Source organism: Scyliorhinus canicula, chromosome 3 (assembly GCF_902713615.1).
Source record: "Scyliorhinus canicula chromosome 3, sScyCan1.1, whole genome shotgun sequence".
NCBI lineage: Eukaryota > Metazoa > Chordata > Chondrichthyes > Carcharhiniformes > Scyliorhinidae > Scyliorhinus > Scyliorhinus canicula.
Genome location: NC_052148.1, coordinates 18,482,831 through 18,504,665, shown reverse-complemented (window position 1 = coordinate 18,504,665; position 21,835 = coordinate 18,482,831). Strand labels below are relative to the sequence as shown.

Genomic DNA, 21,835 nt, shown 5'->3' with positions numbered 1-21,835 from the left:
ATTGGAAAGGGTGCAGAGGAGATTTACCAGGATGTTGCCTGGGATGGAGGGAAGATCTTATGAGGAAAGGCTGAGGGACTGAATGCTGTTTTCGTTAGAGAGAAGAATGTTAAGAGGTGACTTAATTGAGGCATACAAGATGATCAGAGGATTAGATCGGGTGGACAGTGAAAGCCTTTTTCCTCGGATGGTGATGGCTAGCACGAGGGGACATAGCTTTAAAATGAGGGGAGATAGATACAGGACAGATGTCAGAGGTAGGTTCTTTACTCAGAGAGTAGTGAGGGCGTGGAATGCCCTGCCTGCAACAGTAGTGGACTCGCCAACACTAAGGGCATTTAAATGATCATTGGATAAACATGTGGATGATAAAGGAATAGTGTAGATGGGCTTTAGAGTAGTTTCACAGGTCGGTGCAACATCGAGGGCCGAAGGGCCTGTACTGCACTGTAATGTTCTATGTTCTGTGTTCTATATTTAGAGGTGTGGTCACGCCACAGCATAGAGCATGCGGGCAGAGAAGGAATGGGTGACCACAAGGCAGCCAAGAAGAAACAGGCAATTAATGCAGTCATCTACTGAGTGCATTTAACTCTCCAGCTAACATTTTTTCTGACCACTGATGTGATCGTTGGTTCATTTGGGGACTACATCCAGGGCCACATCTGTGGCACACCACTGGCATGGATGTACAGGGGGTGCTGGTCCAAGGAAGACTGGAAGATAGGTAACTAGATGGTTTGGGGAATAGAAAAAGATGTGAATCCAGGATGGTGTGTTGCCTGCCTGGTGCCAGGGTCAAGGATCATGTGGAGATGCCGGCGTTGAACTGGGGTGAGCACAGTAAGAAGTCTTACAACACCAGGTTAAAGTCCAACATGTTTGTTTCATCAAGGAACAAGATGTCACCTAGGCCCTGGTGAAAGAGAAGGTCATTCAGGCCCAAGAAGGGTTTAAAATTGAGTCACTGTATAGGCTGTCATTTCTGAAGTTTGAGAAGGCACCAGGACTGGATGAGATGTATCCAAAAATACTGACGGAAGTGAGAGTGGAAATTACGGAGGCATTGACCATAAATTTTCAATTTTCCCTAGACTCAGGGGTGGTCCCAGAGTGCTGGAAGATAACAAATGTTACACACTTGTTCAAACAAAGGGTGCGAAGATAAGGCCAGCAGCTTTAGACCAATCAGTTTAATATTGCTGCCGGGGAAATTCTTGTTAAAGTAATCCGGGATGAAATTAATAGTCACATGGACAAATGCGGGTTAATTATGGAAAGCCAGCTTATATTTCTTAGAGGAAAAATAATGTTTAGCTAACTTGCAGGGGTTTTTGTGAGTGTTCATGAGGGCAATGCTGTTAATATGGCGAACATGGACTTCGGAAAGGCATTTGACACAGGGCCACACAAATGACTCGTAAGCAGAGTTATAGCTCAGGGGATGAAAGAGAACATAGCAGCACGGATACAGAATTGGCTGAGCAACGGAAATGAGAGAGTCGTGGTTCATGGATGTTTCTCGGGCTGAGGGAAGATTTGTAGTGGGGTTCCCCAGGGTTGGTGATCAGCCATGATCACAATGAATGGCGGAGCAGGCTCGAAGGGTTGAATGGTCTCTTTCTGAAAATGAAATGAAAATCACTTATTGTCACAAGTAGGCTTCAAATGAAGTTACTGTGAAAAGCCCCTAGTCGCCACATTCCGGCACCTGTTCGGGAGGCTGGTGTGGGAATTGAACCGTGCTGCTGGCCTGCCTTGGTCTGCTTTAAAAGCCAGCTCTTTAGCCCACTGTGCTAAACCAGCCCCTGTCTGCTCCTATTTTCTACGTTTCTCTGTTTCCTAGAGCTTGGTGAGCTGCGCACAATTTCAAAATTTGCGGATAATGTAAAACTTGGCGGCATTGTGAACTGTGAGGACGGCAGTGTAGAATTTTGGCCAGCGTATGGTTAAGGTCTGGAATACACTGCCGGGGGTTTGTGCTGGAGGTAGGTTCAGTTCAAGCAATCGAAAGAGAATTCAACTGTTATCTGAAAACGGAGAATGCACGGTCACAGGAAGAAGGTGGGGAAATAGTACCAAGTGAATTGCTCATTCAGAGAGCCAGCGCAGTTGGTCAAATGGCCTCTTTCTGCATTGTTATGAAATCGTAAGTGACAAAGAAGGCCTTAGCTTTACTTGCACTTTCTCATATTCCTCAGAAAAGCCTCAAAGATCTTGGTGAGTAATAAATTGCACATGACAAGCTGACAAAGACAACTTGTAAATAGCAAGACCCACAAACACAGAAGCGACCACTTAATCTGGGTTTATCTCCTGGAGTTTGTTGAGGGGAGCATAATAGCTGAGCCAAACGTTTGAACTTCATCAGCATTGAGCTGGGATTATTAACTTTCACCTCACCTTTTGAAACTGGCAGATGTGGCCTCATTTTAACAGAGAGAATGCGATGGAGATTTACCAGAATGGTATCAGGAATGTGCAAATACAAGAGACAGTAGGATTGTTCTCCTTGAAGTAGAGATTTGATGGAGATATTCAAAACTTATGATTGGCTGCTTCCATTGGTCAAAGGATTGATAAACCGACCACAGAGTCATCCAGACAAATAGTCATCCAGATTCGAAACGTTAGCTCCCTTCTCTCTTCACAGATGCTGTCAGACCTGCTGAGATTGTCTGATATTTTCTGTTTTTGTTTCAGATTCCAACATGCACAGTACTTTGCTTTTATCACAGAGGGTGGGATTCTCCCGAATCCCCACGATGGCCTGACGCCGGCGTAAAACACAGCGCAAACCACTCCGGTGTCGGGCCGACTAGAAGTTGCAGAATCCTCCGCACTTCCGGGGGCTAGGCTGGCGCTGGAGGGGTTGGTGCCGTGCCAGCCAGCGCCGAGGAGCTGGCGCGAGTTAGTGCATGGGCAGAACCGCCGGCGTGGTTCTGCTCATGCGCAGACCGGCCGGCGTATTCTAGTGCATGTGTTGGGGGCTGTCTTCTCTGCCTCAGCCATGGCGGAGCCCTACAGTGGCCGGCACAGAAGGAAGAAGTGCCCCCACGGCACAGGCCTGCCCGCACATCGGTGGGCCCCGATCGCGGGCCAGGCCACAGTGCTCCTGCCCCCCTCCCGGGGACGGATCCCCCCGCACCGACCCCCGAGGACCGCACCAGCCGGTCTACCAGCTAGGTCCCGCCATGTGGGACCATGTCCAATTCACACCGGCGGGACTGGCTAGAAACCGACGGCCGCTTGGCCCATCGGGTCGCGGAGGATTGCCGAGGGGGGGCCGCTGCCAATGGCCCCTGACCGGCGTGGTGTGAACCCTCCCCCCGCCCAAAAACCGGCGCTGGAGAATATGGCAGCCGGCGTCGGAGCGGCGGGGGCGGGATTCACGCCGCCCCGCCCCCCGGGGATTCTCCAACCCGGCGGGGGATCGGAGAATCCCGCCCAAGGTGATTGGCAAAAGAAGCAGATGTGACATTCCTCACATAATGAATTGTCATGATCAGGAAGCCTGGGAGGGCGCTGGAAGCAGATTCAATCATAACATTTCAAAGGAAAGGGGATAAATACTTGAAAATAAAAATTTTAAGGACTGAGGAAAAAGAGCAGTGGAGTGGGGCTAATTCTCTTTTAAAGAGAATTCTCTAATCCTGGGATTGCATCAGAGCCATGCCATGCCCAACAGTGCAGCATTCCCTAAGGACTGTGCCATCTTACATTACACAGTGAAGTCTCTCAACTGGGACATGAACTCATGACCTCCTGATGGAGACAAGACTGCTACTCAATGAGCCCAGTCTGCAGGTCGACATATTTACAGTTGCACTCCACACAGTCCCCCAAGCCATTCTTCTCTTTCTCCCGCACCAACTCACATTGGGAGACTGCTTTGAATCAAGTCTCAAGTGTATTCCACCTCCGCAGTGCCAGCGCCAAGAGGGAACTCAACATCTCCTTGAATGGCAAGAGATTGAATCATGGACAACATCCTATTTCTTCTGGTGTTACCCTTGACTGAATACCAAAAGACAAAGACCATATGAGCAAGACAACAACAAAGATCAAAACACGGAACAACCTCCTCAGCAAACCTTCTGGCTCTACATGGGGTATAGATACTCAAACCTTAAGGATCTCAGCTCTTACCATCGCCTACTCAACTGCAGCGTGCTGTGCATCAATGGCACAACCCATCCCACACCAGTCTTGTAGATACCCGGCTCAACACAATATCATCTCGGGTAACCTTCGGTCAACTTTACCCTGGCTCCCAGTCCTGACCAATATCCCAGCCCCTCACGTAAGGAGAGGGTTTGCAACAAGAAAACATCAACCCAGGCCCACCACTACACAAGGATCTTACCAGTCCACCGGTTGCTTGCCTCCCATCATGCTGGTCTATGTGGCTAAGACTACCATGCCAAGGAATAACAGCAGGGGCCCTGTGGCAGCAAGATTAGAACCAAACCGACACTAGTAAAAATCACTTCATCACCACAGATGCCACAACACGCCCACCCGGCTTCAACGTGCCACGCCAACATTGGGCGCTCCTCAACCGTTGTGGCATTGGCCAAGGCCTTTGTGCAGCAAATTAGCATGAATGGGGCTTTGCAGTGGACTGGGACTGCAGCTGCAGTGCACCCCAATCAATGACTTCCATCACTGAAGATTGCCCCCTGACAATATTCAACGTTGGGCTCAGGGAGCCCAATAACCTGGCTTGGTTATTGCTGTGCATGCTAAACAAAGAAAAAGGACAATGTTGAAAATGATGGGGCCTCCTACTTGGGCTGTGATGACAGAGCAAGGAAACGTGACAGTGCAGTTAACAAGCCTGAATTAAGACTTTTAGCTAATGCAGTTAATGTTGTGCTAATTAACACCTTTCAGAAAAAGCTAAATGAGCATCTAGTTAGGAAGAGGATTAAGAGAGAAAGAATCAACTCTGTTCTCCAGAGCTCCTGAGAGCATTACAAATATCAGCCGCCAAAGGACACCAGTCAAGGATGTAATATGTTGGATCTGCCTTATCTATAATTTACTGTTGTTAATCCAGATCACTTACACTGCCGCTCAGTAATTTATCTCCCAGCTCCCTGTGTTCCTGGCTATGTTAAACCAGCACCCTGACACTCTCAGCAATCCATTCCCTGCCCCAGCATTTATTACTGATTGTATCTCTGCTGAGAATCTGCTGTCAATTCAGTTACAGCTGTCAACCATTTTTCCAGGTTTTTATGCATTGGATTCATTTCTCTCGGTCTTACAAAGGTTGACCAGACCTGGGTGAAGAAACAGAATCCGGAATGTGTTGCATACAGTGACTAATTTACCAGGGAACAATGCAGGACAATCTTGTTTGGCTTAAGTGACCATGTTCCCTAATCACTAAAGGAGTGATGAACTGGAGTGGACGAAATGTCCAGAAAGTTAATCGGACCTGTCACGTAAATATTGTGGTCACTTGACCAGGTCAGAGGCGCAGGATTAAGCGGTGAGTAATTCAACACCTGACTCTTCAAAGCCTGCCCATCATCTACACAGAACATGTCTGGAGTGTGATGAAATGCTCCCCACTTGCCCGGATGAATGCAGCTCGAACAGCACTCGTGACACTTCACATAATCCTTAGCTTAGCTAATCAGGATGCCATTCACCACTTTAACCGTTCACTTGACTCAACACTGGTGCACAATGATAGCAGCGTGTACCATCTTCAAGATGCAACAACCCGCCAAGACCCCTTCAACAGAGAATCCTGAAATGGTAACAGCACAGAAAAAGGCCATTCAGGTTGAGTCTGTGCTTGCTCTCTGAAGTGGTAATTCACCAAGAGGCAAGGGCTGGGAGAGAGGGCTGCACAAGGTGCAACACACCAGGGACCATGACTTAGGAGGCCTTAGACTCTATTTGCAGCCTTTGCATTTGCCTTTAGCGGCAGCATAGACCCTCGTGACTACCTTGTGGCTCAATGTGCTTTCACTCAAGTGTGCATTGTGTTTTCCACTCCAGGACAAAGTTCCAGGGCTTGAGATCTGATTATCCAGGAGCAAGAGGCTGAGACCCATGCGGGCATTTGTTTTGTCAGCCACAGTGCATTTTGGGTAATGTAGTCAGCCCCTGACCGTAGTTTACTCTCCTATTCAGGTGCTGGCCCACTAGAACAGTCATTTTCAAACTCAAACTGGCTTTTAAAAATGCCCGCTGCGTCCGTCCTTCAAAGGTGCCGGCTGTCCCGCGCATGCGTGCTTCCACAGCCGGATCTAGCAGGGCACAGGCCCGGAGCCCAGTGGATCCCAGGACCAGATTTTTTAAAAAATCAATGGAGTCTTCCCGCCAGAAGTGGGGGCAGAGGTCGCCCGCCCTGTTCACTGGGTCACGTGCTCTGGACGCAAAATCACAGAGGAGAGATTCCTCCATTTTGAAGCTCCCAGCAAGCAAGCAACAGGACTGCGAAGAACCTGGATCAATTTGTAAGAAGGAAGAGAGGTCCAGAGACACAAACAGGCCAGGATCTCACAACTGAATCCAATGAAGAAAGCTTTTCAGGAGAGTTAACGGCAGAGCAAAGCAGTGCTGGTGTGAGCCCAGGCATCTGATGATCAATCCATTAAGAAGAAGCTGAACTTGGGAACAAAGCAGTGTTGAGATGATCTCTTGGCTTCATTAATTCTGCCACTGCAAATCAGGATGCAAAGCCGATGTGTGTTATGTGCAGGAAGTAATGACAAATGAAAGTTTGAAACCCTCAAAACTTCAAGGCCATTTGAAGACTGAGCATGGCAAGTTCCAGGATAGACCTCTTGATTTTTTTGAACAGATGCAGCAAGAACTCAGAGACGCCAGCTGCTGCTCCAGGTTTCAAAACTCGGAGCTCAGACTGCTGCAGCTGACGCCACTTCCTGCAGATATGATTACCCAGAACACCAGAAGCGTGCTGGAGTTCCCACATGAAACAGGATGCGCATTTAAGAGGTCAGATGCCCTGCCAGCCTTCTATATATCAGATAATAAAACCTACTATAATAATCTTTATTATTGTCACAAAGTAGGCTTACATTAACACTGCAATGAAGGTACTGTGAAAACCCCCAGTCGCCACATTCCGGTGCCTGTTCAGGTACAAGGAGGGAGAATTCAGAATGTTCAATTCACCTAACAGCACGTCTTTCGGGACTTGTGGGAGGAAACCGGAGCACCCGGAGGAAACCCACACAGGCACAGGTGGAATGTGCAGACTCCACACAGACAGTGACCCAAGCCGGGAATCGAACCTGCGACCCAGGCGCTGTGAAGCCACAGTGCTAACCACTACTTAAAGACTCCCCAGCTGCCATCAGTTAAATATAAAGAAGTTCACTTAAATGTTTCACTCAACCTTCATTATCAAAGCAAAATTGAAATTTTTTATTTTGTTGCTCCTTCGACTACCATCTAGAAGGACAAGGGCAGATACATGGGAACACCACCATCTGAAAGCTCCCCTCCAAGACACAAACCAGCTTGACTTGGAAATATATCACCATTCCTTCACTGTCTCTGGGTCAAAATTCTGGAACTCTTTCCCAAACAGCACTGTGGGTGTGGCTACACATGGACTGCAGCTGTTCAAGGAGGTGACTCACCAGTACTTTTCCAAGGGCAATTAGGGGTGGATAATAACTGCTAGCCTAGCTAGCATTACCCATGGCCAATGAATGAATTAAAAATAAAGTTGCTCTTTCTCTCAAGAGGTACAAAGTATAAAATTAATGTCTCAGTTGTGCAGATGCCGTCAGAATATACCAGCAGAAAATGTCAGAAATTCCCAGGATATTCGGGAGAAGCCTAGGAGAACTATACTTCAGGTCATGACACCTCATCAGAGTTTAAAGGTGTTACAGGTGCCCACCTTTCCCAGCGGGCACAGTAGTGCAGTTTTCTTTGTTTATAGGATTTTGGTCAAGGGTGGTATCTTGACCGGTACAGGCTTGGAGGGACGAAGGACCTGATCCTGTGCTGTATTGTTCTTCGTTGTCACTCGATTTGTAATCCTGAGGTCCAGATGCTCTGGCCCCTAATACTCTGGGGCCATGGGCTCAGATCTTGGGTGAATTTTAAATTCAGTTCTATTTTTTAAAAGAAAACCCAGAATTGAAAGCTCATCTCAGTCATGGTGACCATGGCCGGGATTCTCCGATCCCGCGGCGAGGTTCTGACGCTGGCGTCAAAAGCGGCGCGAGCGACTCCGGCGCCAATGGGCCTCCAGGCACAGGCAGTCACCCCTTCCTGGGGGGCTAGTACGGCGCCGGAGTGCTGTCCGCTGCTCTGGTGCTCGAAAGCCAGCGCGGTATGGACGGCACGGGTCCGTGCTTGCGCACCATGGCCGGCGCGAGTTCGCGCATGCGCGTGGGTTGCCGTCTCCACGCTGGCCCCCGGGCAATATGGCAGAGCCCTACAGGGACCCGGCGCGGAGGAACATAGGCCCTCCCCGGAATTAGTCCGCCCGCCGATCAGTAGGCCCCGATTGCGGGCCTGGCCACCGTGGAGACCCCAACCAGAGTCGGATCCCCCCCCCCACCTGAACGGCCCCCACAGCCAGAACTCCAAGGTCCCGCCGGGTAGGACCATACGTAACAATGCCAGGGGGACTCGGCTGAACTCGGTGGGCACACGTCCGTCGGGGTGTTGAGAATCGTCGGGGGGCCACTTTCAACGGGCAGCGACCCCGCGGGCACGGTCTCCCGGCGCGGGGTCGGAGAATCCCGGCCCCTGAAACTTTCATCAACTGTTGTAAAACAAATACCTATGTGGTTCACGAATGTCCTTTAGGGAAGGAAATCTGCCGTCCTTACCTGTTCTGCCCTACATGTGACTCCAGACCCACAGCAATGTGGTCGACTCTTAACTGCTCTGAAGGGCAATTAGTGAAGGACAACCCATGCTGACCTTGCGATGCCCGTCTCCCCTGAAAGATTAGGGGAAAAGGGGATGATGTAAAAAGGAAAGAACACAGTGTCACAACCGTGTGGTAAAGGCCGGATGGAGCAGTGGGGCTTTCTTTGCCTGTCTTTATCATATACTTGTTCAATTCTTTGCTAATCTTCAAGTGCTAAATGATTTTTAAGAACAAAAATGTCTATTTTTCCCGACCATAAGATGGCTTGATGGAGGCTTTTAAAATTATGAAGGGGATGGGGGGGGATTGATAGTGTTGGCCTGATGAAAATTATTTCACTTACAAGGGACACAAAACCACGGGTTATAAATACAGGGTCGTGGTTGTATTTTACTTTCCACTCAGGGAGCTGGAGCAGCTTTGGCAATGCCTAAATGTATTGTAGGCCAAAGCTATGGATGGTGATTGGAGGGTATCCAACTTCCTTTCCATCGCCTGGCTGACCTGGGGCGGGATTCTCCGACTCCCGCCAGGTCGGAGAATCGCCCGGGGCCGGCGTCAATCCAGCCCCCGCCGTGTCCCGAATTCTCCGCCACCCGGGATTCGGCGGAAGCGGGAATCGCGACGCGCCGGTCAGCAGGCCTCCCGCGGCGATTCTCCGGCCCGTGTTGGGACGAAGTCCCGCCGCTGACAAGCCTCTCCAGCCAGCAGGAATCAATACACCTACCTGACCAGCGGGATTGGCGGCGCGGGTGGGCGCCGGGGTCCTGGGGTGGGGGGGGGGGGGGGCGCGGACCGATCTGACCCCGGGGAGTGCCCCCACGGTGGCCTGGCCCGCGATGGGTCTTCACCATGGCTGACGCTCTGGCACATGCGCGGACTTACGCCGGCCGGCAAAGTCCTTTCGGCCCTGGCTGGCGTGGCGCCAAAGGCCGTTCACGCCAGTCGGCGGAGCGCCAACCACTCCGGCGCAGGCCTAGCCCCTCAATGTGAGGGTTTGGCCCCTAAAGGTGTGGAGACTTCCGCACCTTTGGGGCGGCCTGACGCCGGAGTGGTTCCGACACGCCGGAAACCCCCGCCCCGCCGGGTAGAGGAGAATCCTGGCCCAGGGATTTCTCCCCACTCTTACCACCTGCCACATGTTGGAAAGATTTGCAGGTTGATACTCAACCTGTTGGCCAAACTATGAACGAGCCTTCATAGAATCATAGAAGCCCTACAGTGCACAAGGAGGCTATTTGGTCCATGAGGTCTGCACCACCCTCCGAGAGAGCACCCCACCAAGACCCAATATCCCTATAACCTCACCTAAGCTTTGGACACGAAGGAGAAATTGAGTATGGCCAATTCACCTAACTCACACATCTTTGGACTGCGGGAGGAAACTGGAGCACCCGGAGGAAACCCACACAGACAAGGGAAGAATGTGCAAACTCCAAACAAATAAGTTCCCCGAGGTCGGAATCGAACCTGGGTCCTTGGCACTGTGAGGCAGCAGTGCTAACCACTGTGCCACCATGCCTCCCCTTGTTGACCAACACGTCCTGGGCTGGGTTTCAAATGCAAAGCTTCTGCCTCAGAGGCAGGAACACTCTCCAATGCGCCACAAGACCTTTCTAATCGATTAATAATAATAGTCGCTTATTGTCACAAGTAGGCTTCAATGGAGTTACTGTGAAAAGCCCCTAGTCGCCACATTCCGGCGCCTGTTCAGGGAGGCGGGAACGGAAATTGAACCGCGCTGCTGGCCTTGTTCTGCAAGCCAGCTGACTTAGCCCACTGTGCTAAACCAGCCCCAGATTAGTCGTCAAGTCGCTAGTAAATCCACTAAAGAATCCGGAAAACCGTCTTTACCCAACGAGTGCTAAGAAAATGAAACTTGGTACTTGGAGTAGTAGAGGCGAATGGCGTAGATGTATTCAGGAGGAAGTTTACTCCGTGCGTGAGGGAGAATGGAATAAAAGGCTCGATGAAGAAGAGTGAGCGGAGGCTCTTGTGGAATATAAACACCAGCATCGACCTGTTGGGCTCAAATGGCCAGCTTTTCCTGCTGTAGATTCATACTACCCAACAATCAGAATGTAGAATGAAAGTTTATCTGCGGAACATTAAGAAGCTTGAATACCTTTGCTCAACCCAGGGAGATTGGATCCTGGTATTCACACGTGGGGAAGTGCTTACAATCTAATTAACAAAAGCAAATGTCACAGTGAAATGCAAAGTCTGCGCTCGGTAAATTAACCAGATACCCACCTACCCAGTTAGAATTTAAGGAAAACAATTGAGCTGAGCATGTAAACATGTAAAGCAGTGGCATGTTACCAAATTTGTGATGGACTAGTAATTCAGATGATGTGACTCCCCCCCCGGGAGATTGCAAAATTTGAATTTTGTCTTGGGAGTCTGCACGTCCTCCCACTGTGTGTGCGTGGGTTTCCTCCGGGTGCTCCGGTTTCCTCCCACAGTCCAAAGATGTGCGGGTTAGGTGGATTGGCCATGCTAAATTGCCCGTAGTGTCCTAATAAAAGTAAGGTTAAGGGGGGGTTGTTGGATTACGGGTATAGGGTGGATACGTGGGTTTGAGTAGGGTGATCATGGCTCGGCACAACATTGAGGGCCGAAGGGCCTCTTCTGTGCTGTACTGTTCTATGTTCTATGTCTTAAAGAGCTGGAAATAAAAAAGTTGGTGTCAGTAATAGTGACCCTGAAGCTGTGATGCTTGTTGCAGAAACCCAGTTGGTTCACTCATGTCCTTCAGGGTAGGAAACCCGCTGTCCTCTGCCAGCCTTCTGACAGGTGACACCAGTCCAACACCAATGTGGTTATTTGTTAGCTGTCCTCTGAAGTGGCCGAGTGACCTCAAACGACAGGAGGGAGATAAATCACTTGGTTGCACGATGTACCGAAAACAACCTCTCTCTAAATGTTGGAAAGACCAAGGAACTGATCATCGACTTCAGGAAGCGCAGCACGACGCACACTCCCATCTGCATCAATGGCTCTGAAGTGGAGATGGTGGATAGCTTTAAGTTCATGGGGGTCGCCATCACCAACAGTCTGTCCTGGTCCACTCACGTTGATGCAACAGTCAAGAAAGCCAAACAACATCTCTACTTCCTACCGAAGCTAAAGAAATTTGGCATATCTGCATTGACTCTCACAAACTTCTACAGATGTGCGATAGAGAGCATCCTATCCGGCTGCAGCACAGTGTGGTATGGTAACTGCTCGGTCCAAGATCGCAAGAAACTCAGCCCAACGCATCACACAAGCTTGCCACCCCCACATTGATTCTGTATACACCTCCCGCTGCCTCAGGAAGGCAGACAGCATTATCAGAGACCCCTCCCACCCAGGCATTGCCTTCTTCCAGGCCCTTCCATGGGGCAGACGGTACAGACGTCTGAAGACTCGCACATCCAGACATCGGAACAGCTTCTTCCCCACAGCTACAAGACTCCTCAACGACTCCCCTCGGACTGATTTGTTCCCTGTAAGAACACTATTCACAACACCCTATGCTGCTCTTTCTCATGTATTTACTTTGTTTCCTTTGTTTGGCCCCTTGTTCCGCACTGTAACCAATCACTGTTTGTCGATGTACAATTTGTCAATGTTCTCTGTTGATTATTCTTTTGTCTACTATATACGTTCCCTCGGCTGCAGAAAAATACTTTTCACTGTACTTCGGTACATGTGACAATAAATCAAATCAAATCAAATGCCACTCAAGCATGGGTATCACATTCGAGAATCAATGTTCATAAGGTTAAGAATTTGGAAGGTTAAACCAGTATTTAATATGGACAATATTCTCCATGCTCCTTAAAAACAACAACTTGTACCTTAAGATAGCACCTTAAACACAGTAAAACATCCCAAGGGCCATCATAGGAGCATAATGAAACAAAATTTGACACTGAGTCATATAAGGAGGTGCTAGGATTGACGCTCAAAGCCATCTGAAAGGAGGGGAGAGAGGTGGACTGGTTAAGACACGCAGAGTTTGAGACCTTGGCAAACGAGACATGGCCACCAATGTTGGAGCAATTGAAAATCAGAGAGCGGCAAGGGGACAAGGATTGGAGGGTGTGCTGAGATCTGAGAGTCTTGTACGGCTAGGCTTTACAGAGATAGGATGGGGCACAGTGATTTGAAAACAAGGATCAAAATTTTAAAATTAAAGGTGCTGCTTATCCAGTAGCCAATTTAGGTCAGTGAATTAAACCCACTGAAACCTTTCACCCAACCACCCTCTTGAAGGTGCTACTCCCCCATTTAGGGCACTATTTCTGGATTACCCAAGTATCCATCTATCATCTCCGAGTAGCTTGTCTATTTGAACATAGACTAACTGGATCCTCTTCCCATCTTTTAAAAAAATCCACACAAGGGATATGAATGCCAGTCTTTATGGCCTGTCACTCTTGAACATATTGGTGGGTCACCTCTTTGAATGCAATTGATTAGCTTGCTTGTCAACCACCTTGATATGGGCCCAGAGTCACAAAGTCGGCCAGACAGCATCAGGACATCAGATTTTCTTTCCAATAGGACATTCATGAACCAGATGGATTTTTTTTTAAAACAATCTGAGTTTCATAGTCACCATTACTGAGCCTAGCTTATCCTTCCATTAATTCTCCTTTAATAGTTAACTCCAGCATTTTCCCCATCGTCACCACCACCGATGTCAGGTTAACCGGTCTATAATTCCCAATTTTCGCTCTCCCTCCTTTTTTATAAAATGGGGTTACATTAGCTACCCTCCAATCCATTGGAACTCTTCCAGAGTCTATAGAATGCTGGAAAATGATCACCAATGCGTCAACTATTTTGAGGGCCACTTCCTTAAGTACTCTGAGATGCAGAGCATCAGGCCCTGGGGACTTAACGGGTTTTATTCCCATCAATTTCCCCAATACAATTTCCTGACTAATAAGGATTTCCTTCAGTTCCTCCTTCATGCCAGACTCTCTGTCCCCTAGTACTTCCGGTAGGTTATTTGTGTCGTCCTTAGTGAAGAGAGATCCAAAGTAATTCTTTAACTGCTCTGCCACCTCTTTGTTGCCCATTATGAATTTGCATGATTCTAACTATAAGGGACCTACATTTGTCTTCACCAGTCTTTTTCTCTTATCATAGAATTTACTGTGCGGAAGGAGGCCATTCGGCCCATCAAGTCTCTATCGGCCCTTGGAAAGAGCACCCTACTTAAGCCCACACCTCCACCCTATCCCCGTAACCCAGTAACCCCAACCAACCTTCTTTTAGCTAAGGGACAAGTTAGCATGGCTAATCCACCTACCCTGCACATCTTTGGACTGTGGGAGGAAACTGGAGCACCCGGAAAAAACTAACGCAGACACGGGGAGAAAGTGCAAACTCCACACAGTCACTCGAGGCTGGAATTGAACCCGGGACCCTGGAGCTGTGAGGCAGCAGTGCTAACCACTGTGCCACCCCTCACATATCTATAGAATCTTTTTCAGTCAGTTTTTATGTTTTCTCCAAGCTTACTCTCGTATTCTATTTTCCCCATCTGAATTAAACCCTTTGTCCTCCTCTGCTGAATTTTAAATTTCTCCCAGCCCTCAGTCTTCCTGCTTTTTCTGGCCAATTTATATGCCTCCTCTCAATTTCCACCTAATTTTCCTGTTAGCCATGGTTGAGCCACCTTCCCCGTCTTACTCTTGCGCTAGAAAGGATTGTACAATTGTTCGAGTTCATCCATGTGTTCTTTAAATGTCTACCATTGCTTGTCCATAGTTAACCCCTTAAATATCCGTTGCCAGTTTATCCTAGCCAATGCACATCTCATACCTTATAAGTTAGCTTTCTTGAAGTTCTGAACGGACCCTAGTCTCGGACTTACCTGTGTCACTCTCCACATTAATGAAGGATTATACTGTATTATGGTCACTCTTCCCTCAAGGATCTTGCACCACAACGTTGCTAATTAATCCTCTCTCATTGCACAATACCCAGTCTAGGATGGCCTGCTCTCTCGTTAGTTCCTCGACACATTGGTCGAGAAAACTATCCCTTATACATTCCAGGAAATCCTCCTCCATCGTATTGCTTTCAGTTTGATTAGCCCAATCAATATAGAACATAGAACATTACAGCGCAGTACGGGCCCTTCGGCCCTCGATGTTGCGCCGACCTGTGAAACCATCTGAAGCCTACTGAAGCCTATATGCAGATTGAAGTCACCCATAATAACTGCTGTAACCTCACTGCACGCATCTCTAATTTCCTGTTTGATGTCATCCCCAACCTCACAACTACTGTTTGGTGGTCTGTGCACAACTCCCACTAACATTTTTTGCCCTTTGGTGTTCCGCAGCTCCACCCATACAGATTCCACATCGTCCAGGCTAATTTCCTTCCTTGCTATTGTGTTAATCTCTTTAACCAGCAACGCTACCCCACCTCCCTTTCCTTTCCTTCTATCTGTCCTGAATATTGAATACCCCTGGATGTTGAGTTCCCATCCTTGGTCACCCTGGAGCCATGTGTCTGATCCCAATTACATCATATCCTTTAATGACTATCAGCATAGTTAATTCATCATCCTTTTTACAAATGCTTCTTGCATTGAGACACAGAACCTCCGGGCTTGTTTTTTTTAACATTTATTGCCCTTTTAGAATTATGATTTAATGTGGCCCTTTTTGATTTTTGTCTTTGGTTTCTTCCACTTTTCCCTTGTTATCCTTTTACCCTTAATGTTTTTGTAAAACAATTTAGGATTTTCCTTTATTTTACCTGCCAATATCCTTTCATTGTCTCATTTTTGTTCTCCTAATTTCCTTTTAAGTTCCCTCTTGCACAATCTATACTCCTCCAGGGCTTCTGCTGTTCTGAGCCCTTGCTACCTGCCATAAGCCTCCCTTATTCTCTTTACCCAATGCAGCACAGTAGTACAAGTGGATAGCACTGTGGCTTCACAGCGCCAGGGTCCCAGGTTCGATTCCCCGCTGGGTCACTGCCTGTGCGGAGTCTGCACGTTCTACCCGTGTCTGTGTGGGTTTCCTCCGGGTGCTCCGGTTTCCTCCCACAGTCCAAAGACATGCAGGTTAGGTGGATTGACCATGATAAATTGCCCTTAGTGACCAAAACAAAGTTAGGAGCGGTTATTGGGTTATGGGGATACGGTGGAAGGGAGGGCGTAAGTGGGTTGTTGCAGACTTGATGGGCTGAATGGCCTCCTTCGCACTCTATGTTCTTATCCTTTGGTATCCAGGGTTCATTGGATTTGTTGTTGCCACCCTTTTTCTTGAGTGAAACATGTTGGCCCAGTACTCTCCCTATTTCCTTCTTGAATACGTCCCACCCACTGTTCTGTCACAGATTTACCAAAAAGTATCTACTCCTAGTCCACTCTGGCCAAATTATATCTGATCTTTTATCAAAATTGTCCTTCCCCCAGGCCCATCCTTGTCCTTTTCCATAACAATCTTGAATCAAACAGGGTTATGATCGGTGTCTGCAAAATGGGAGCAACTTTTCTTTGCTTATGTTATCCAAAACCTGTTACAATCTTGCATACCTCTGCCAGATCTCCCCTCAACCTCCTTTGCTCCAAAGAAGGTGACCCTATCTTCTCCAACCTAACTTTGTATCTAAAACCCTTCACCTCTGGAATCTTTCTGGTAAATCTCCCCTTCACACTCGCAAGGACCCTCCTTTAGTGTGGTGAGTTGGCACGGTGACCTGCTGGTACTTTCTGTTCTGGAACTGCATGTACTAGGTAAGGACAGCAGATCTTTTCCCTAATGGACATTCACAACAATCCAATAATTTCATGGTCACCATTACTGATACTAGTTTTTTAATTCAAATGTATTTAATTAACTGAATTTAATTCATAAACTGCTGTGGTGGGAATTCAACTCACATCTCCAGATTAGTAGCAGAAGCCTCTATTTTGTTAGTCCAGTAACATAACCAAAATAGGCAGTGGGGACAGTCCAAAGTCATTTGGTCAGAAGCTCTGAGTTCAAGTCCCAAGCGAGGACTTGATGGCCATGGAAGATGCATGAATAACATGGCCAAGCAAGTTAACTATCAGCTTGTAAGTCATAGAATCATAGAATCCCTACAGTGCGGACCGAGGCCATTCTGCCCATCGTGTCTGCACCGGCCCTTGGAAAGAGCATCCTACTTAAGCCCACACTTCCCCGTAACCCAGTTACCCCACTTAACCTTTTAGACACTAAGGGGCAATTTAGCTAAAACCTTCCAATAAAGCAGGTGGCAATATGTTGCTTTCTGCAAGTGATTTAATTAGAAGTCTTTAACTCGAGGTTGTTTTTTTCTGGCCTTTGCCAGGGTTGGGTGACGTGGGGTTCAGTTGAGAAGAACGGTGTTTTGCAGACCCTTGTGGAGGCATCCTTTCTTTCCCTCAACTCCAGCAGAAGATTGTAAATCCCTCCAATATAACAGATGGTGGTTAAAGAATGGGAGACCTGGGCAGCACGGTGGCACAATTGCTGCCTACGGCGCTGAGGACCTGGGTTCGAATCCCGGCCCTGGGTCACTGTCTGTGAGGAGTTTGCACATTCTCCCCGTGTCTGCGTGGGTTTCGCCCTCACAACCCAAAGATAAGGGGCAGCACGGTAGCATGGTGGTTAGCATAAATGCTTCACAGCTCCAGGGTCCCAGGTTTGATTCCCGGCTGGGTCACTGTCTGTGCGGAGTCTGCACGTCCTCCCCGTGTGTGCGTGGGTTTCCTCCAGGTGCTCCGGTTTCCTCCCACAGTCCAAAGATGTGCGGGTTAGGTGGATTGGCCATGCTAAATTGCCCGTAGTGTCCTAAAAAGTAAGGTTAAGGGGGGGTTGTCGCGTTACGGGTATAGGGTGGATACGTGAGTTTGGGTAGGGTGATCATTGCTCGGCACAACATCGAGGGCCGAAGGGCCTGTTCTGTGCTGTACTGTTCTATGTTCTATGTTCTATGTGCAGGTTAGGTGGATTGGCCACGTTAAATTGCCCCTTAATTGGAAAAAATAATTGGGTACACTAAATTTATTTTAAAAAAAAGAATGGGAGACCTTCCTGGTCAGCGATATTCAGAAGCCAATGGCAAACCACTGCAATTATTCAAAATCAATCCAATGGGAGTCCATGGTCACCGACCCCCTCTTACAGCATGAAGGAGGAGTATAACCAATTTGCTCTTGTAAACTTGTGTGGGGAGCAGAGGTGAGGTGATATGATTTCCAGTGACGGTCACGCCCTGAGAACGAATTGAAACTAAATCTGTGCCTAACCACAGAGACGATGCAGACATCGATGTGGAATAAAGTAGAAAACTCTGGATACTCCTGTGAGTGAAGGCAATAGGTTAGAAAACCATGGAGCTTCTCCAACCATGACCTTGGCAGGAGAGCGGTGGTACAACTGAGAGAAACAGTGAGAATGGCTGTTCCATTTTCACCATCATTCAGAGATTCCTGATGGAATTTGGGCAGGAATGTGGGAGAATCGCTGTGGACTTTCCACAGGTTGGTGACATGCCATGCCCAATGGGAGAAGGCATGAGAGGTAACCCGAAGTTAGCAAGGACTATCTCGCCAGTGAGCAGATCCGCATCATCCCATTTTAGCTCAATTGACTTCACTTCTCCATGTGGATCAGAGTTTGTATGCTCAGTCCTGTACCAGGACCTGACAATCCAGTTAAAGACTTTCACTTCTGTAGCAGAGTTAATGTTTGGAATTCTATATGACTCATTTTCTCAGAAGAATCATTTTTGACTGCAAACTTTAGTTCTCTTTTCTCCCTCCTCAGGTGCTGCCAGACCTGCTGAGCTTTTCCAGCACTTCCTATTTTTACTTCAGTTTTCAAAAACCACAATATTTTGCTTTTATTTCATGTGTATAGCACCTTTCGGGTTCATAGAATCATAGAATCACTGCAGCGGGGAAGGAGGCCATTCAGTCCATCGAATTTGCACCAACCCTCCAAAACAGCATCCCACCTAGGCCCACGCCCCTGCCCTATCTCAATAACCTCACCCAACCTTTTATTCTTTCATGGGATCTGGGTATCATTGACAAGGCCAGCATTTGTTGTCCATGCCAAATGGTTCTTGAGCTGTTTGGCATTCTTGCCCATTTTGGAGGACAATTAAGAGTCAACCACATTGCTGTGGGGCCTGGAGTCACATATAAGGATGACAGATTTCCTTCCCTAAAGGATATTAGTGAACCAGATTAGTTTTGCACCATTGAGACTATAATAATATTTATTTGTGTCACAAGTAGGTTTGCATTAACATTGCAATGAAGTTACTGTGAAAATGCTTATATTCCATTTTTAAAATTGATTGAATTCAAATTTCACTCACTGCCAAGGTGGGATTTGAACCCAATATGCCCAGAGCATTAGCCCTCGGGTTTCCTGATCTAGTGAGATTACCAGTGCACCACCATCGCCCTCTTTGCACCCAGTTGTTTGCTTTGTCCATCTTCCTGCTCTTTTCTCCCTTGCAGAATAAAATAGTGCATTGGAAGGACTTAGCAGGCAGGTGGCCCTCCGTTGTGGTGCTCACCCATGCCCCCCCACCCCCCACTACCATCCCCACCCCTCCCCCTCGAAGGCCAACAAGTCTGAGAATGGGCCTTGAATCCTGAGCCTTCTGGCTCAAACGAATGAGTGCTACGAACAGAACGACTCTGGCTCCTTCTACAGCCTATGTTGTGCCATTGTGAAGTGCACACGCGGCAATCTGGAGCTCTCTCTCTCCTCCAATAACGTTGTTGAAATGAAATGAAATGAATGAAATGAAAATCGCTTATTGTCACGAGTAGGCTTCAATGAAGTTACTGTGAAAAGCCCCTAGTCGCCACATTCCGGCGCCTGTCCGGGGAGGCTGGTACGGGAAGGGTGAGGTTTATGGTTTGAGGTCAGGGTGAGGTTTATGGTTGGCAGGAGGGAGTCAACTGAAAATTTCACAACTGAGGTTGATTGATTTTTGGTAGGCAAGGGTATTAGACTACTTAACAGTGAAATGGCGGGAGGGGTGGTTAAGGGAGGCGAGATACAAATCAGATTGATATTCTGGAATGTTAGAGCAGGTTGGAGAGGCAGAATGGCTTCTGGGTTTTACATCACTAATGTTGGGCTAAGGCTTCGGCACGAATGCAACAACTTGCTCAGGGACGCTCAGTTCCTGACCTCATTTCAGCATTGGACCAAACATGGACAAAACATTGCCAGCAAGACTTAGATCCTGTGGAAAAGTTTTTTTAAAAAGGTGACAAGATTTTTTTTGTTTGCAATTCCGAAACAGTGAAGGAACACAGGAGTTAAAGTGGAGAGGATTGTGCGTGGGCAGAAATCTCCAGAGGTACTAAAGAGCTCTGTCTTTTCTCTTGCAAAGCAGCCACTCCATGCATCAAAGCAATTAGCCCGAGTGAAGGATGGACTACAGGCGGAGCCACCGTCATCATTATCGGAGACAACTTCTTTGATGGATTACAGGTTGTTTTTGGAACGATGCTGGTCTGGAGTGAGGTACGTCCTAAATCTTCAAAAACAACTCACTGAGCTGCCAATTAGGGTGCAGTCAGGTGTTACCCCTGTGCAAACTGGAGTTCCATTAGTGTTTTAAATCAGCATTACCAGCTTTTAAACAAAATTATAATAACGTATTTCTTTCCAGCCATCCCCATTATTTTTTCTGCTTCCTCAGTCCCACCCATTGGAGACTATTCCCTCAGCGGGAGGTGGGGGTTTGGGTGGGTCTATAATCTATTCTTGCTCCATTTCAAAATGAAATGAATGAAAATCGCTTATTGTCACGAGTAGGCTTCAATGAAGTTACTGTGAAAAGCCCCTAGTCGCCACATTCCGGCGCCTGTCCGGGGAGGCTGGTACGGGAATCGAACCGTGCTGCTGGCCTGCCTTGGTCTGCTTTAAAAGCCAGTGCTTTAGCCCAGTGAGCTAAACCAGCCCCAGTGAAATCTTATTGTCACACGTAGGCTTCAAATGAAGTTACTGTGAAAAGCCCCTAGTCACCACATTCCGGCCCCTGTGATGATTCCAATGATTCCCTAAAAATATTAGCTGCCAGAATGTTTTGCTTGACTCCATTTTGTCACTACGTCCTCACCTCCAGGGACCACACCATGCCTGCTCTTTTTAATTAATGGCCCCGTGAATTCGCGGCACAGTTTTGGCATGCTGGGGCACAGGGCCTCACTCTCCGGTTTCCGCACCCTCCCCTTGCATTGGGCCACAGCCAGGTCTTTGCACACCTGGGCTAGGGAGGGGAAAAGATCAGTTAGGGCGGGGGTCTCACTCTCTCCCCCCTCTCCCTCCCGGTATCCATTGAGCCTATGCTCCCCTTTCCACAAATCAAGCGTGAATAGGATTGGACTCAGCACAATCAAATAACTTGGCGCGACACACTACCTAATGTGGGACTGCCAATAGCCCCTGGTGCAGGATGACACAGGGCAGCAAAAATCTGGGGTCCATACTGTTTCTGGAGGGGGCAAATTTCAAGGATAAAACAAACCTGCCTGTAGGTTACGTTAACAGCTCATGACAAATGTTAATTTAGCATCGTGTATACGGGAGATTTTGGTAGTAAAGTAAGGAGAAACTATTTCTTCTTTAAGTTATTCACGAATCAAAAGCAGACAAAAACCAACACGAATGTTGTATAAAAGTGTGGAAAACTGAAGTTTGAATTGCTGCAAATTGCTGCAGCTGCTCTCTAGGCAGATCAGGTAATTAAATTGTACCCAGCAAGATCTACCAAACAGGAAATGAGTGAATTATTTGGCCTGTTTTATTGGTACTGGGATGAATGTTGGCCAAGCAAAATAGACAAGCACTTCTAAAGTTTTCAAAAATGCTGCTAGAAATATGTTCTGCTTATTTACTCTGAACAAAAGCCTTCTTAGTTGTGAACGCCTCTGCTAAATCTCCTGTT

General features: G+C 47.8%; 1 protein-coding gene across 5 annotated transcripts in view; it reads left to right on the top strand.

Moving 5' to 3' along the window:
• Nucleotides 1–21,835, top strand: part of LOC119963843 (transcription factor COE3-like) — a 519,394-nt gene that overhangs the window by 368,891 nt on the left and 128,668 nt on the right. For 3 of the 5 annotated variants that reach the window (XM_038793187.1, XM_038793190.1, XM_038793189.1), the window contains exon 9: nucleotides 20,276–20,409. In XM_038793187.1, coding sequence (XP_038649115.1) covers nucleotides 20,276–20,409 — 134 coding nt within the window. The remainder of the gene's footprint in view (nucleotides 1–20,275; nucleotides 20,410–21,835) is intronic. The other 2 variants (XM_038793191.1, XM_038793188.1) reach the window with 1 other exon arrangement.